At 42.2% G+C, this 13446-nt stretch overlaps 1 protein-coding gene across 1 annotated transcript in view; it reads right to left on the minus strand.

The window, feature by feature from the left end:
• Nucleotides 1-13446, minus strand: part of LOC101637162 (chromosome unknown open reading frame, human C20orf194) — a 97809-nt gene that overhangs the window by 46717 nt on the left and 37646 nt on the right. Inside the window, exons 11-19 of the mRNA XM_012728271.1 lie at nucleotides 12694-12775; nucleotides 11693-11726; nucleotides 7841-7925; nucleotides 6342-6418; nucleotides 4427-4471; nucleotides 4011-4056; nucleotides 2601-2712; nucleotides 1531-1601; nucleotides 563-613 (exon numbers count right to left, since the gene is read on the minus strand). Coding sequence (XP_012583725.1) covers nucleotides 563-613; nucleotides 1531-1601; nucleotides 2601-2712; nucleotides 4011-4056; nucleotides 4427-4471; nucleotides 6342-6418; nucleotides 7841-7925; nucleotides 11693-11726; nucleotides 12694-12775 — 603 coding nt within the window. The remainder of the gene's footprint in view (nucleotides 1-562; nucleotides 614-1530; nucleotides 1602-2600; nucleotides 2713-4010; nucleotides 4057-4426; nucleotides 4472-6341; nucleotides 6419-7840; nucleotides 7926-11692; nucleotides 11727-12693; nucleotides 12776-13446) is intronic.

Consider the following 13446-nt stretch of genomic DNA (forward strand, 5'->3'; position numbering starts at 1 on the left):
TGAATAAATCTTTAAAAACAAAAAAAGAAGAGGCCCTCCGGGTGGTGCAGCAGGTCAAAGCACAGCAGAAAGAAGCAAAAGCCACTTCAGCATGAGTTTGAACCCCACCTCTAGCCCTAGAGGTGACCACATGGCGCCCAGAGGTGACCACATGACCCGTCCGCTGCTCCCCTCAAGCAGTGTACTTCATTGATCTGCCTGTTCTGCTCCCCACTGTGTCTCTGGTGAATCCTCTGACCTGCACCTCTGGCCTGTACCCCAGTTCTGTATGTATAAATAAATCTTTAAAAAAAAAAAAAAGAAGAAAGCTGGGGCCTCCCTGGTATGCAAGGGGTGAAAGCACAGCAGTAGTAGTTCAATCTCTGGCCAGGGAGGTGACCCACATGGCACAGCAGATCTCTCCTGTCTGGCCCACTGCTCAACAGTGTATTTCAGTAGGTCTGCCTGTTCTGCTCCTCACTCTATCTCTGGTGAATCCTCTCACCCCCTGCACCTCTGTCCTATACCCCAGTTCTTGCATGCATAAGTAAATCTTAAAAAAAAAAATAAGAAAGCTACTTACCTTCACTGCTTGCTGGGTTTGCTCAGACAATTTTACTTCATTATCTTCCACCTGTTTCCAAAAAGAATATGGCTTTTTAGATTACTACTTCAAGGGCAAAACTCAGCTAGTTTTCCCTATGTTCAGATATTTCCAGGAAACTAACTGGCCAGTTATTCTACCAAATCCAGTGCTCTCAGCTTCTGACAGCTGGCAATTGGCTCTTGGTAATCAGATTCCAAGGTCATGGTAGGTTGTCTTACTAGGACCCAAGAGCCACTTAAATGAGCCCATGATATGTGGAAATAGAAGTCTCCATTTATATTTCACTTCAGGGGAAAAAAGGACTACTTTTTTTAGGGATAAAAGAAATAGAACATATTAAATATTTTCAGTGTGTTCTCATTTAAACATGTTTTATCAGAGGATAACTCATCCTTCCCTATCCATATCAGAATTGAGAAAAGACTACAAGCAGATTCTAAAATAAGTAGGCCATTAGCAGATTCACTGCAATTAGACTTTTCTGGGTCCCAGGCACCAGGAGGTTCAGGCTAAGTTCCACTGATGAAGATGGCACCTTTCTAAATGTAGAGGCACTGTTGTTAAAACCCAACAACCACCTTTCTGACCAGAGAAGGGAGCCACACAATCCATTCTTTACTTTCTGTGTGACCTTGGCCAGGCTGAGCCATTTCTAAACCTGCTCCTCATCTGTAAAATGAGGATGCTAATCTATTCCTTTCACAATTTAATAGAAGCCCAGCTAATTTAGTTCTTTTCTTTTGGAGCTTTTCCAAGAATTGAAAGCATTAAAGAAACTATTTGTTTGTATCAAAAGAAAGAAATTAAAAAAAAAAAATCCATTCCTGAACAACAGCTAGTTCAGGATCTGACACCCCACTAAGGTACCCAATGAAGAAGCTCTTCCTCAAATGTTCTTGATTTCTCCATGCTTATGTCCACTTCTGCCTGATAATGACACTAACCAGCCAGGAGCAGAATCTGGGGATGGCGGCTGTCAGGACTACGGAGCTGGTTTCTGTAGTAACAGTGCCATCTGCAGGAAGACCACAAAGAAGCAGGTTACTGTCCACCACCTGAGTCAACCTTGCAGACCCAGATCACCAACACCTTCTATTTTCAGGTTCCTCTTGTTATCAGAGAGTCAGAGTTAGGCATCTGGAAACAGGGGGTAATAACGAGGGATTGGAGAATGGTTTCCTCATGATTAACTTTATCCTTTTTACAACAAATAAAAACATTTACATGAAGACTTCTGGGGACTAGTCCTTTTTTGGTTTTACTTTTAATTTTTTATCAAGGTAGGACAGGTGTACATCAAAAAGAATATTATCGGGTTCTCCTACCACAACTGGATATTATCGTTCTATAGAGTTTTCTGCTAACATAATGGCGGTGGGAAGAGAGGAGGAACTGATCTAATCATTGTTTTTTTTAAGATTTATTTATTTATGCATACAGAACTAGGGAACATGCCAGAGGTGCAGGTGATGAGAGGATTCACTGTAGACAGAATGGGGAGCAGAACAGGCAGACTGATGAAGTACACTGCTGAGGGGAGAGTAGCAGGCGGGTCAGGAGAGGTCTGCTGCGCCAAGTGGGTCACCTCAGGGTGGGGGTTGAACTCACACTGAGGTAGCTTTAGCTTCTTAATGCTGTGCTTTAACCTACTGCGCCACCAGGGAGAGCCCTAATCATTGTTTTAAATGGCTTCTTGACTACTAATAAGGGTTTACATATTTGTATATATGTGTACATGAAGACATATAGACAGATAACATAAATATGTATTTTATCTGGTGAACAGTGTATTCATAATTTTTGCTCGTTTTACCCCTGGATAGCTTGTGGTTTTTGTTTTATTATTACTATTAACTTGTAAGAGCTCTTCATAAATCTGTATATATTTCCCTTAATTATAAGTGTTCTGATACTTTCATCAGTTTACTGTTGACCTTTGACTTAGTTTTGGTTTATTTTGTCCAAAAAACCCCAAAACGTTCAAATTTGCTTTCCAAAGGTGGCATACACTTACCTTTTTCTTTAACCATGATCTGAGATGTCAAAAACGATTCTGAGAAGACCACAGATCCTAAGCATCCCCTTCCTCCCAGCAAGTCAGGAATGTCATAGACAGTCATACAAGCCTGTATCAAATGAGAAGCCTGAGTCAGACCAGTTAACAGTCCTAAATCTTTACAGAGCGACCCCCTAAGAAACAGATCACAAAATCTTGCTTTCGGTTACACAGCAACAGAGAACCGTAAAGCTTTAGCATGGGAGATCCATTATATTATATTATCCTATCCTATCCTATCCTACCCTACTCTATCCTATCCCAGCTCAAAACTGGGAGATGAATTCAGGATCACCCAGGCAGCAGGCAAGCATTTGCTAAATCATCCACACCAGCCCAACCAGTTCCCTATGACCAAAAGCTCACTGAATTATGGGTTAGGCAGTAGCCACAGAACTGATTTGAGTATAACTTGAGTCTGTCCACACATACAACTAGAATGCTGGCTGGATATCCACCATTCACTTCCCCTGTTTTTCTCCAGAGGTTTGCTAACAGTCTGAGGGTACTCAGTAAAGTGGCTTTGTGGTGAAGGGTTGGGGCGCTACGTGGTGGGTTGGATTTGGGAGACTCTTCTTCCATTGCGTATTATAGTTCCTTGTTCCTCCCTCCAGTTACAGGTACACCCAGACCTGGGAATGGGAGGTGGTCTGCCCTGGAAAAGCTGGGTGGCCTAATAAACAAAGCCTTGAGGAGAGGAGAACGGAATGACTCTGGGAGCAAGTCTCTACAGTAACAGAGAATACCCTCTGCCTGGGCAGCTACCATTACACGCCCAGCTGTGTGCAGAGGGCTTCTTCACATCAGGACACACTGGGGTGAAATCCAAGATGAAGCTAATGACTAGGAGACTTAGAAACTCTGGCTTTCCCAGGCCTAGCCATCCTATCCCAAGGACCAGTATTTCTGCATCTCTAAGCCTTCCCCTGGCCCATCAATGTGCTCTCTGCACATGGGTCAGAAAGCTCTGCTCTGAATACTCCACTGGAGACTGAGGTCCCTGGTTAATTTGTCTGTTTATTTTCACAGGCTCTGTTAAGGACATCAACATAGGTGTTGAAATATAGAGAAGCTGTTGAAAACTCATCACTCTGTGTGGAGCTCAGAGTGATCTCAGTCACATGGGGGAAACTTTCCTCAGTCTAGGAAGAGGTATATATCCCCTCCTCCCACCCTCAGCTAGAACTCTGGACCTGGGAGAGTTTAGGCATGAAGTAGGAACATACGGTACTGGCAGAGGCTCAACAATGCTATTATTGGACAGTTTTCTCAGTGAAGGGGCAGGCTGCACAAGACTCCTGCCTCACCCCTTGTACATGTGTCTCTAAGACAATTCCCTGTCAGCTGATGTGTAACAACTTTGCTTACCGTTTTCACAAAGTATAAGCTATCCTCACTGTCCAGAGGCACAATTCTAGAAAAGAGATAGGATTTGTTTTTTAAATACTCTTTTATTTTCCAACTCAGCAGCAACCCACAGACCCAAATTTCTCTAAGGAATTTGTAAACCAGAGCTACATGTATGTCAAACTAGTAGGTACATTACTTTGATGAAATTACGGCCATCCTCTGCCCCTGTTCCTGAGTCTTTTGGTTGGAAGCATTAAGAAGTGGGGCTTAGCTTAGCACAGGCAGCCTTGGTTAGTCTTTGAGCCTGGAGTGATGTCACTGCCAGATGTGTAACTGTGAGACGCCTCCGGGCCACTAGTTATAAGGTAACCTCTCTTTTTTTCTCTCTCCATAAACTTGCCCCAAATTTGGATACAACACAATGATGTACTTACCTTCCCTGATTATTCACAGCGTGTATATGAAAAGACATCTTGGAACTGTAGAACCAAAACAGAACAAAATATAAGTCAGTCTGCTCTAGCTGAACACTGGCTTGGTGTCCTCCCCAGACACCTGCCACTGTAGGGCACCTTGATGGGTCCTTACAGTACCAGTGTGGTACCTTACATTTGCATCTGAGCTAGGGTCCCACGACATAGGCAAGTGTGGGACCAGTTGCCATGTCTAAATCCTGTCATGGCACAGCCTTTTAGGCATATTCTCAGGGATGCCTGGACTCTTGACAGAGCAGGAAAGACCCATGTGACAGACTGTTTTTCACTAGTCAGGGCCTATGGCCTTGACGTACTGTCCTGACCTTCCTCTTCTTTACCCCCTCTGAGTCTAGCTATTATCTTGACTTCAATTCAGTCTTTGCTACCCACACACAACTGCTGTGGAATCATGGGTAGGGTTAGGCCTTCGAGTCCAGAAGTAGCCAGAAAATCCTTTGCACTTCAACTCTTTCTGTAAAGAATTTCTAAATCATGTACGTTTAATTTCTTGCTTTAGCAAGTACTGGGTGGTGTCATCTAAATTCCTGTGTTCCTCCAGCAAGATCTGCTAACATGATATACTCCCTGAAATCACTTTGTGGAGAAAAGGGCTACAGATCTAGGTGGAGGACTGGTACTAGGAGACTTCACTTGCATGGCCTACTATTTTCTCTTGCTGTTTCCTCCAGATATTGTGTCGACTCCCAGCACTCTGAGGCTGTGGGATTGAGGGATGGCCCACCCTAGACAGGTTAGGTGGCCTCCTAAGCAAGGACATGAGGAAAGGTGGAATAGAATGACCATGTTAGCATGTCAAAGGCAACAGAGAAGACCCTAATGCAACAGCAGCTACCATTTATGTATTCAATCATGCTACATGGTGGGGAGATGAGGAAACAATTGCACAGAGATCTCCCTATTTTGACCAAGGTCATACTGCTGGGAAGCCAAGGAATAGCCCCAAACACAGGTCCCCAGGGACAGGCAGTGCAAGGCCTAAAGGGAACAAACTTTCCCTCTCATGGCCAAAACTACAAGTCCTAAAAGACTCAGAAAAAGAAGACCTAAAGCAAACTTATAGCTTTGAGTTCTGCTCTTTCCTTCTCTCCTGGAGCTGCAGCAATAGAATTCTTGTGAGACAACTGGACTGACTAATCTTTCTAAATGCTCCTTCTCACTACTTAGGGTCATACATTTAAGAAAATGTGGGGCAAGGAGCTAAGGTACCATAGGCATAATTGAGAAAGCTTCTTAAAGAAATTTCCCAGTAATAGTGTCTCTTGTTTCTTGGAGAAAAATGCACCAGGAGGTCATATGGAGACAGCAGGTTAAGTGGACTATGTTCCTGAAGGTTTGAAGGTTTGGCTGTGGCCAAAGACCACACAGAAACTGAATGCACTATGCTAGGAGACATGTGAGGTTAAGAATCCAAACTCCTACACTCTGAACCCTGAGACATGGCCAGACTGAGTTTCTACACCTGAAAGGAAGATGAGGCCCAGAGCAAGTCTCTTCTCCCCAGGTGTCTTCAGGTGATCAGGGCCTCTGACTCCAACAGGCCCTGACATTCATGAGCTTCACCTTTCTATTTTCTGAACTGGAGATTGTCAGTCTTGGAGGTTTTGGTATTAATCTGTCTCCCATTCCAGCCTCAGCATGTTTCTGATATTCTCTTTGGGTTCCTCTACCTTTGGCTCCTTGGCCTTGCAAATAAAGCTCTTATCATGAATGATTCTCTTTCTGTGGTTTCACCAGCACATTTTCTCAAAAGACAGAATGTAACTCAAAAGCGAGAAAAAGATTTTTAAAAAACAAACTTTAAAATAATTCCTTGCAGACTTTAAAAATGACTCTAAAGTAAGTCACTGCTTACCGTAGGGCTGCCTTAAACTGCATCAACTCAAAGGAATCTAACCCGGATCCCAGGGCCTGTTCTGCTACCTCCTTGGCCTGTAACAACAATCAAAAAACAGCAACAATTAACATTCACAAGAAAGGGAACACATCATTGACAGAGAAGCCCTCCTAACATTTGGCCAGAACACTTACCCCTCTTCTCTACGTGATCACTTTGAATATATAAATAGATAATAAGTGAAAACACTGTATTAAGAAAAACAGGTGCCTGTTTCTTCAGGCTGGGCTCACAGGAAACACTTTATTCAGGCAGGTGGGCACTAGAAGTTGATCTACCAGTCAGAGGTGACCAGCTAGGATGGTGTCATTGTGAGATCTAGGAAAGGGCTTTCTTTTCCCCTCTTCCCTGGCCCTGCGGGAGAGTCCACAGAATTTCTGCTACTCAAATAGCTAGTCACAGAAGATGAGCAAAACACCTTTTTGTACTTGGTCTTGAAGGATCAGTAAAACTGACATTGTTTTACATATGTTTTCAGCTAAAGGGTTGAGAAATCCCACTTCAGTACCAGATTTGAGTTCAATGAGGAGGGGAGATGGCAAGGAGCTGGTGACTACAGCTACAATCTGTCGTATCTACGTCATACACAACCTTTCCAATGTCAAATGGCTTCCTTCAGGAAAGGTCCTATTGGCATTGGGAGGCATCAAGCCGACTCTTCTCATCTCCTTATTGGGTCAGATATAGGAATTCAACTCAGCAGAGCAGGTTAACCGCAAAACAGCAAGGAAGATAATGGTCAGAGAACAAGAACACGTGCTTGTCTAGGAAAGGCAAGTCAGATCTTCTAATCTTCAGCTGTTTGTTTTTTTTTAAAACACTGAATTATAGGAAATCAAACCTGTAGCTCAAAACAAACTTACCTAACTATTAAAATTCACAGTAATACCTGTATTTTTCTTTTTCTTTCTTTTATTTTTTTAGTACCTGTATTTTTCATAACTTAAATAAAAATTTACTTATGCATACAAGAACTCAGGTGTAGGCCAGAAGTATGGTGGGTGAGAGGATTCAGCAGAGACAGAGTGGGGAGCAGAACAGGCCATCTACTGAAATCCACTGCTGAGGGGAGCAGCGGGGAGACAAGAGAGGACTGCTGTGCCATGTAGGTCAGCTCCCTGGCCGGGGATCGAATTCATCGAATTCATGCTATAGTGGCTGCCAATAGGTAGAAAGTGCTGAGACTTAACCTCTTGTGCCAGCAGGGAGGCCTCAGTTTTTAACTTCTAAAAGCCTTAAAAAAAAACTATTAAGTAAAATAGTATGACTGCAACTCGGTCACAGGCTGCACAAGCTCAGTGCTCTGAAGGCATCTCTTTGTCTGATGCCAATGCCATGAGGCCCAGGCTCACACAAAACTGAGTACCACAAATGACCAAAGGAAAAAACAGATGCATAGGAAGTCTTACATTAAAATAATTACTAGTACCAAGAGAGAAACATGGTATATAAATTACCTTTGTTAGACTGGAAGTTTTAGCATAACATGCAATGCCAGCCAAAACAGCCTCAATAACAGCAGCATATACCTGAGATAAGAGCCTACTTTAAAAACAAAAAAATAGGGTTAACTACAGCATCACAAGGTTTCATCAAAAGCTGCATGCATATAAATAACATTCCCTTATAAGCTGATTTTTAAATAGAATGAGAAAGTGATAAATGACTGAACCTCTGAAAAACCTCTGAAAAGCCATGTGCTCCACCTGACTTACACTTTGCTCTTGCTAAACCATGATAAGAAAAGTCAGTTCTTCCTAATTCTGCTTAAAAGACCAACCCTCTCGGTTCATGGTCCAGGAGGAGAGTGGTGGGCCCCTCACTGCTCTGTGTGCAGGAGCAGCTCCTAGGGACCCAGAGTCCTTTCAGGGCCATGTCACAGACTCGCCCCTTTTTCAGAAACTGACCCCACCACACCTTCCTGTCATCTCCACCTCAGGTCTGCTTGTAATAAAGACTAGGGGCTACTGGAACCTCAGGTGGCAGATCTCAGGGGCCAAAACAAATTACTTGACTGCGAAGAAATCTCAGTTGGGTGCCACTGCATTCATATTAACAGCTACTGGTCATGATCCAAGCTGCTTGCCTGATCTTATGAAGAGAGGCTTCTTTGTGTGGAGGTTTCTCAGACTGCTAAACATGGAGCTTCCATATGACCCAGCAATCCCACTCCTAGGTATCTACCCAAAACACACAAAAACACTGATTCAAAAAGATACCTGCACCCCTATGTTTACTGCTGCTCTATTTACAATAGGAAAGACATGGAAACAGCCCAAATGCCCAAAAGTAGATGGCACATATACACAATGGAATATTACTCAGCAACCAAAAAAGATAAACTCATGCCTTTTGCAGCAACATGGATGGAGCTGGAAGGGATCGTGCTTAGTGAAATAAGCCAGAAAGAAAAAAAAAATACCAGATGGTTTCACTCATAGCAGGAGCATAAAGCACTGGGGTAAAAAGTAAAAAGCAATTGTAATAAAGAACAAAAAACAATGAACAACTATGTATCAGAGACATTTTACGGGAATGGTGTGGGGAATGGGATCAAAAATGGGGTGTGAAAGGTGCATGGGTCTATCGTGATGGCACATGGGTGAAATGGTGGTGGAAAGTCCACAGGGGTTACAACCGAGATGGGAAAAGGCACAAGTAAAAATAAACTAATAAAAAAATTGAAACTTAAAAAAAAAAAAAGATGTTTCTGAGGGGCTCTCTCCTTTCTCCCACACTGATAATATTGCTCTTTCTCTCTGACTTGTTACTTCCTAAGATTACTTTAGGGAGGTTTTTTTCCTGTGCTAGAGTGGGACTACCACAAATGATCTTAGAAAACCTGAGTCTGATTCTCTTTGGCCAGGATTTCTTTTATATATATATATATATTAGTTTATTTTTACATATTTTTGTGCATTTTTCCATCTCACTTGCAATCCCCTTGGGTTTCCCATCACCAAATCACCCATGTGTAGGGCAGGGTTTCTTACTTGGCATTTTGGGCCAGATAATTCTTTGAAGTGGGGTCTGCCCTGTGCATTACAGGATGTTTAACAGTCCCCCTGATCTCTATTCATTGAAGGACAGTAGTATCTTCCAGCTACAACAACCAAAATATCTCCATACACTGCCAAATGTCCCTGGGGCTAGGGGTAATGACAGGGGCAGTAAGACTGCCCTTGGTTAAGAACCACAGTTTAGGGGAAGAAGCCTAGAATCTTATTAGGATAATTATATAAAGACAAAACTGTACCACAAGTCCCTGAGAGGCAAGGGAGGTATCTGGCAAGGAACTGATAAAAGCCTCACCTAAGTATCTGTCTATTTTTAAACCTGTAAGAATGCTGTAACATGTAAAGAAAGGTACAGGAGTTTGACGAGATCAGGCACGTTCAGGTCGGTATGGCCACTGACTTGTGACAGGAGTTTGAAAGCAAGGAGGAACACAGAAAAATTTGGTTTAACCCTCTTATTTTACAGAAGCATGTAGGAAAACCTCTGGAGGAGGAATCAATTGTCAGGCCACAGAATACTGGCAGACTCAAAAACTCCAGCCTGCTCTCGGCCTGGTGCTTTCCCACTGTGCCATATCATATCACTATCTCTGTAATTTTCTCCTTGGCTCTCGCACTCCACCTCCATATTGCAGGCAAGAAGTGTGAGTTGGATAGAAAAAAAAAAAGGCAGAAAAAGTACATATAACAAAATGATAGCTCCAAGGATCAACATACCCTGAAGACTGTTAGTCAGGGCAGAGGAGTGCCTCCTGGAAGGAAGGGACCCCGTAACAACAAAGCCAGTGGGCTTGGTCACTGCCACATGAGGCCAAAACCCAAACCCGACAATAGGGGAAAAGCTTTATAGAAACGAATCTCAAAGATATGTAAAGATAGTCTCTCCCTCTCAACTCCCATCTTGCTCCAAATATTACTCAGTAGCAGCTCTGGTCAGTTCTTTCCCTATTGGCCTTCTCCTCTACACAGCCTTAGATAAGAATGCAGTACACTCACCACCTGGCTGCTGACTCACAGAAGGCCTTGACGGGAGGCCTAAGGCCCATAAAGAAGGGAGCCACTCTGTGTGTGGCCAGCCCTGCAGTGTAAAATAATTTTGAAATCCAGAAAGACATACATTAATATACTAATGGGTGGTATCAGAGAAGAGGAGTTAGGGCTGATTTTATTTTCCAAAATTTTTGCAGTGATTCTATCACTCACATTATACTTTTTCTAACAGAGATTCATGGGTCCTACCTCTGAGATTCTGATTCAGTAGTTCTGGAAACTACTATAGACTGGTAAACCTACACTTTAAAAGAGATCCTTAGATGATTCAGGCCTGTCACTGTTGGTCCTTAAGAAGCACTAGTCTAGACCCCGCTAGTTTATGCTGGGACATTTTACTAGATAATGGAATTTACTATGTTGGTATTTCTGGAGAAAAATCTGGAGAAAAATTTATCTTTGGAATTCAGTAATTCTAGCATTGTTATGGACTGAATTATGTCCTCCCCAAATTCAGATCAAAGCGCTAACCCTAATGTGACTGTATGTGGAGATGGGGGCCTTCAAGGAGGTACTCAAAGTCAAATGAAGCTATAAGGGTGGGGCCCAAGCTACTACCACTTGTGTGTGTGGTGGGGAGTAACATTGAAGGTTTCTCTCTTTCTCCAAGTTAGGAAAGGCCATGTGTGGACAAAATGACAGTGATCTGCACCACAAGAGGAGAGGTTTCACCAGAAACCAACTGCACCTTAATCTTGAACTTCTAGCTTCCAAAATTATGAGAAAATGAATCAACCCATGATATTTCATTATGGCAGCCAAGCATACTAAAACAGACATTAATGAGGAACAGGAGTCAAACTAGGGCCTTTCTAACATTGCACAAATCAGGCAGCTGATTTGACTCTCAGCTGCCTGAGTGTCAAATCCAGAGGAATCATTCCTCAAACCAGGTGGGGTTACACACAGATTGTCCCCTGGGTTTTAGAATGTTTTACATTTAGGAAAGCATGCACTACATAGAAAATACATTAAGAAGAGCTATGTCACTTAAATGCATGGGTGTGCAGGAAGAATGTTTCTAAGATCTGGAGAGAAGGGCAGATGGCTAAGCTGGCATGGTCCCTGGCCTGGACTCCAAGCTGAGGGACATGGACTGGGAACCACATCAGTAACTATACAGCTGCGCTCACTGCATAAAGCAGATGTCCCACCCACTACTAATTGCAAACGGAGGTAGATAGGACGGTCTCACCTTTGATAACTCAACTTTAAGAAATAAAAATAGAAATGTGGACTTACATTTGTTCAGTTTTCTTGGGTAGCTTGCTGTTATCTGTGAAAGAGGACCACAAATTAAGAATGTGACAATATCACAGGGGATGCAAATACTTCACAAAGAAATTAGAATTTCTCAATTTCACTTGAAGGAGATGTGAAGCACTACATTTTTCTTTTAAGATACCACACAAGAACAAAAAACAGTAAATCCTAGCTTTTCTCAGTATGCTGGATCTTCATTCCTGACATGACCCATTTTAATAACCCACTCAGCATCACCATTAAACACCAGAGAAGATGTGCGGAATCTTAGGTTTTGAAATAATTTGTCTTTCTTTTAATCTTTTAACTAGAAATTATAAGTAAGCAGACTCAGGTCAGCCTCATTCTTCATCTCCTGAATTACCTGACTCAAGTCTATTTCTTTCAGAGCTTCCCAGTTTATAACACCCAGGAGAAATCCTAGTTTCTGATTTACTCTGTGGAAAATGTTGAGACCTTCACTCATTCTAGAGGTTCTTCTCCATGTCTCCTTGAATGCCTGTAGCTTCTGTCTAGTTCAGGAAGAACAGGCCTAGTCAGCTATTCTGGAAGGCCCAGGAGAATGGGGCCCGTCTCTGAACAGCTGCAGCTCTGGATACCTTTCTGCCATGGCCTTTCTTTACTCTCCTCACAGAAACACTCGGGCAGGCACCTGGCTGAGTCACCCTAACACCCACACTACAGCCCACGCCTTTTCCTATCTCTATCTTGAACTTTTCTTCTGACACAGAGTACATGGTCTTAACACATGATTAGACTTAATGTATGTTGGTATTTTTTCTTCCTGAAATACACTGTGAGAAATGTACTACGCATGTCAATTCTCCATCTACGATCAGAGAGGAAGTTGAAGACCTGTGACTTGAACATCGGGAGCTTCTGAGCAAACTAGCAAACTAATACTGCTAGTTTATGGGAAAGAAACTGTCTACATTTTTCTCTTAGGTAAGCTGATGAGAGGATGACTTACAAGGACTTACCCAAATAGGGACTGTGTGTAGCTCCAAAAAAGTATGTTCTTGAACAAGCAAGGGGCCCCTTTGGCGAGACACACTGTACCACCTGTATGTCAGAAAATAAAAAGGGAGCAGTAATCAAAGTGAAAAGTAAGTGCCATTCTCACAGGTGTGAGATAGTATCTCACTGTGTTTTTAACCTGCATCTTTCTTATTAGAAGTGGCAATGAACAGTTTTCATCTTTTGGACTTTTAGATATACTTTGGTGAACTATCTCTACATCTTTGCTGTCCATTTTTTTTTTACTTGAATTCTATGAGTTTTTAAAAATATGTATCTTGGATATTAATCCCTTATCAGTTACATATTGTGTAAATATTTTCTCTATAATCATCTTATATGTTCTTTTGCTGTACAGAAACTTTTAAACTTGAATTAATTTCAGTTGTTTTTTTTTAAATTCCATTGCCCTAGCAGTTGAGTCACCAAAAACATCTTAATCATTATCATGGGACACATCGTCAGTGTTTTCTTTGATGTATTTTATTGTTGCAGCTCTTGTATTTATATCTTTAATCCATTTGGAGTTTATTTTTGTGTCTAGGGTTAGCAACTGAGTCAATCTGGTCTATAAATTTTATTTTTAAAGATAACACATGCCTTTTGCAGCAACATGGATGGAGCAGGAAGGGATCATGTTTAGTAAGATAAATCAGAAAGAAAAAGAAAAATACCGGATGGTTTCACTCATAGCAGGAGCATGAAGGACCAGGGGG

This window comes from Condylura cristata, unplaced genomic scaffold (assembly GCF_000260355.1).
Source record: "Condylura cristata isolate star-nosed mole 26May11 unplaced genomic scaffold, ConCri1.0 scaffold00022, whole genome shotgun sequence".
NCBI lineage: Eukaryota > Metazoa > Chordata > Mammalia > Eulipotyphla > Talpidae > Condylura > Condylura cristata.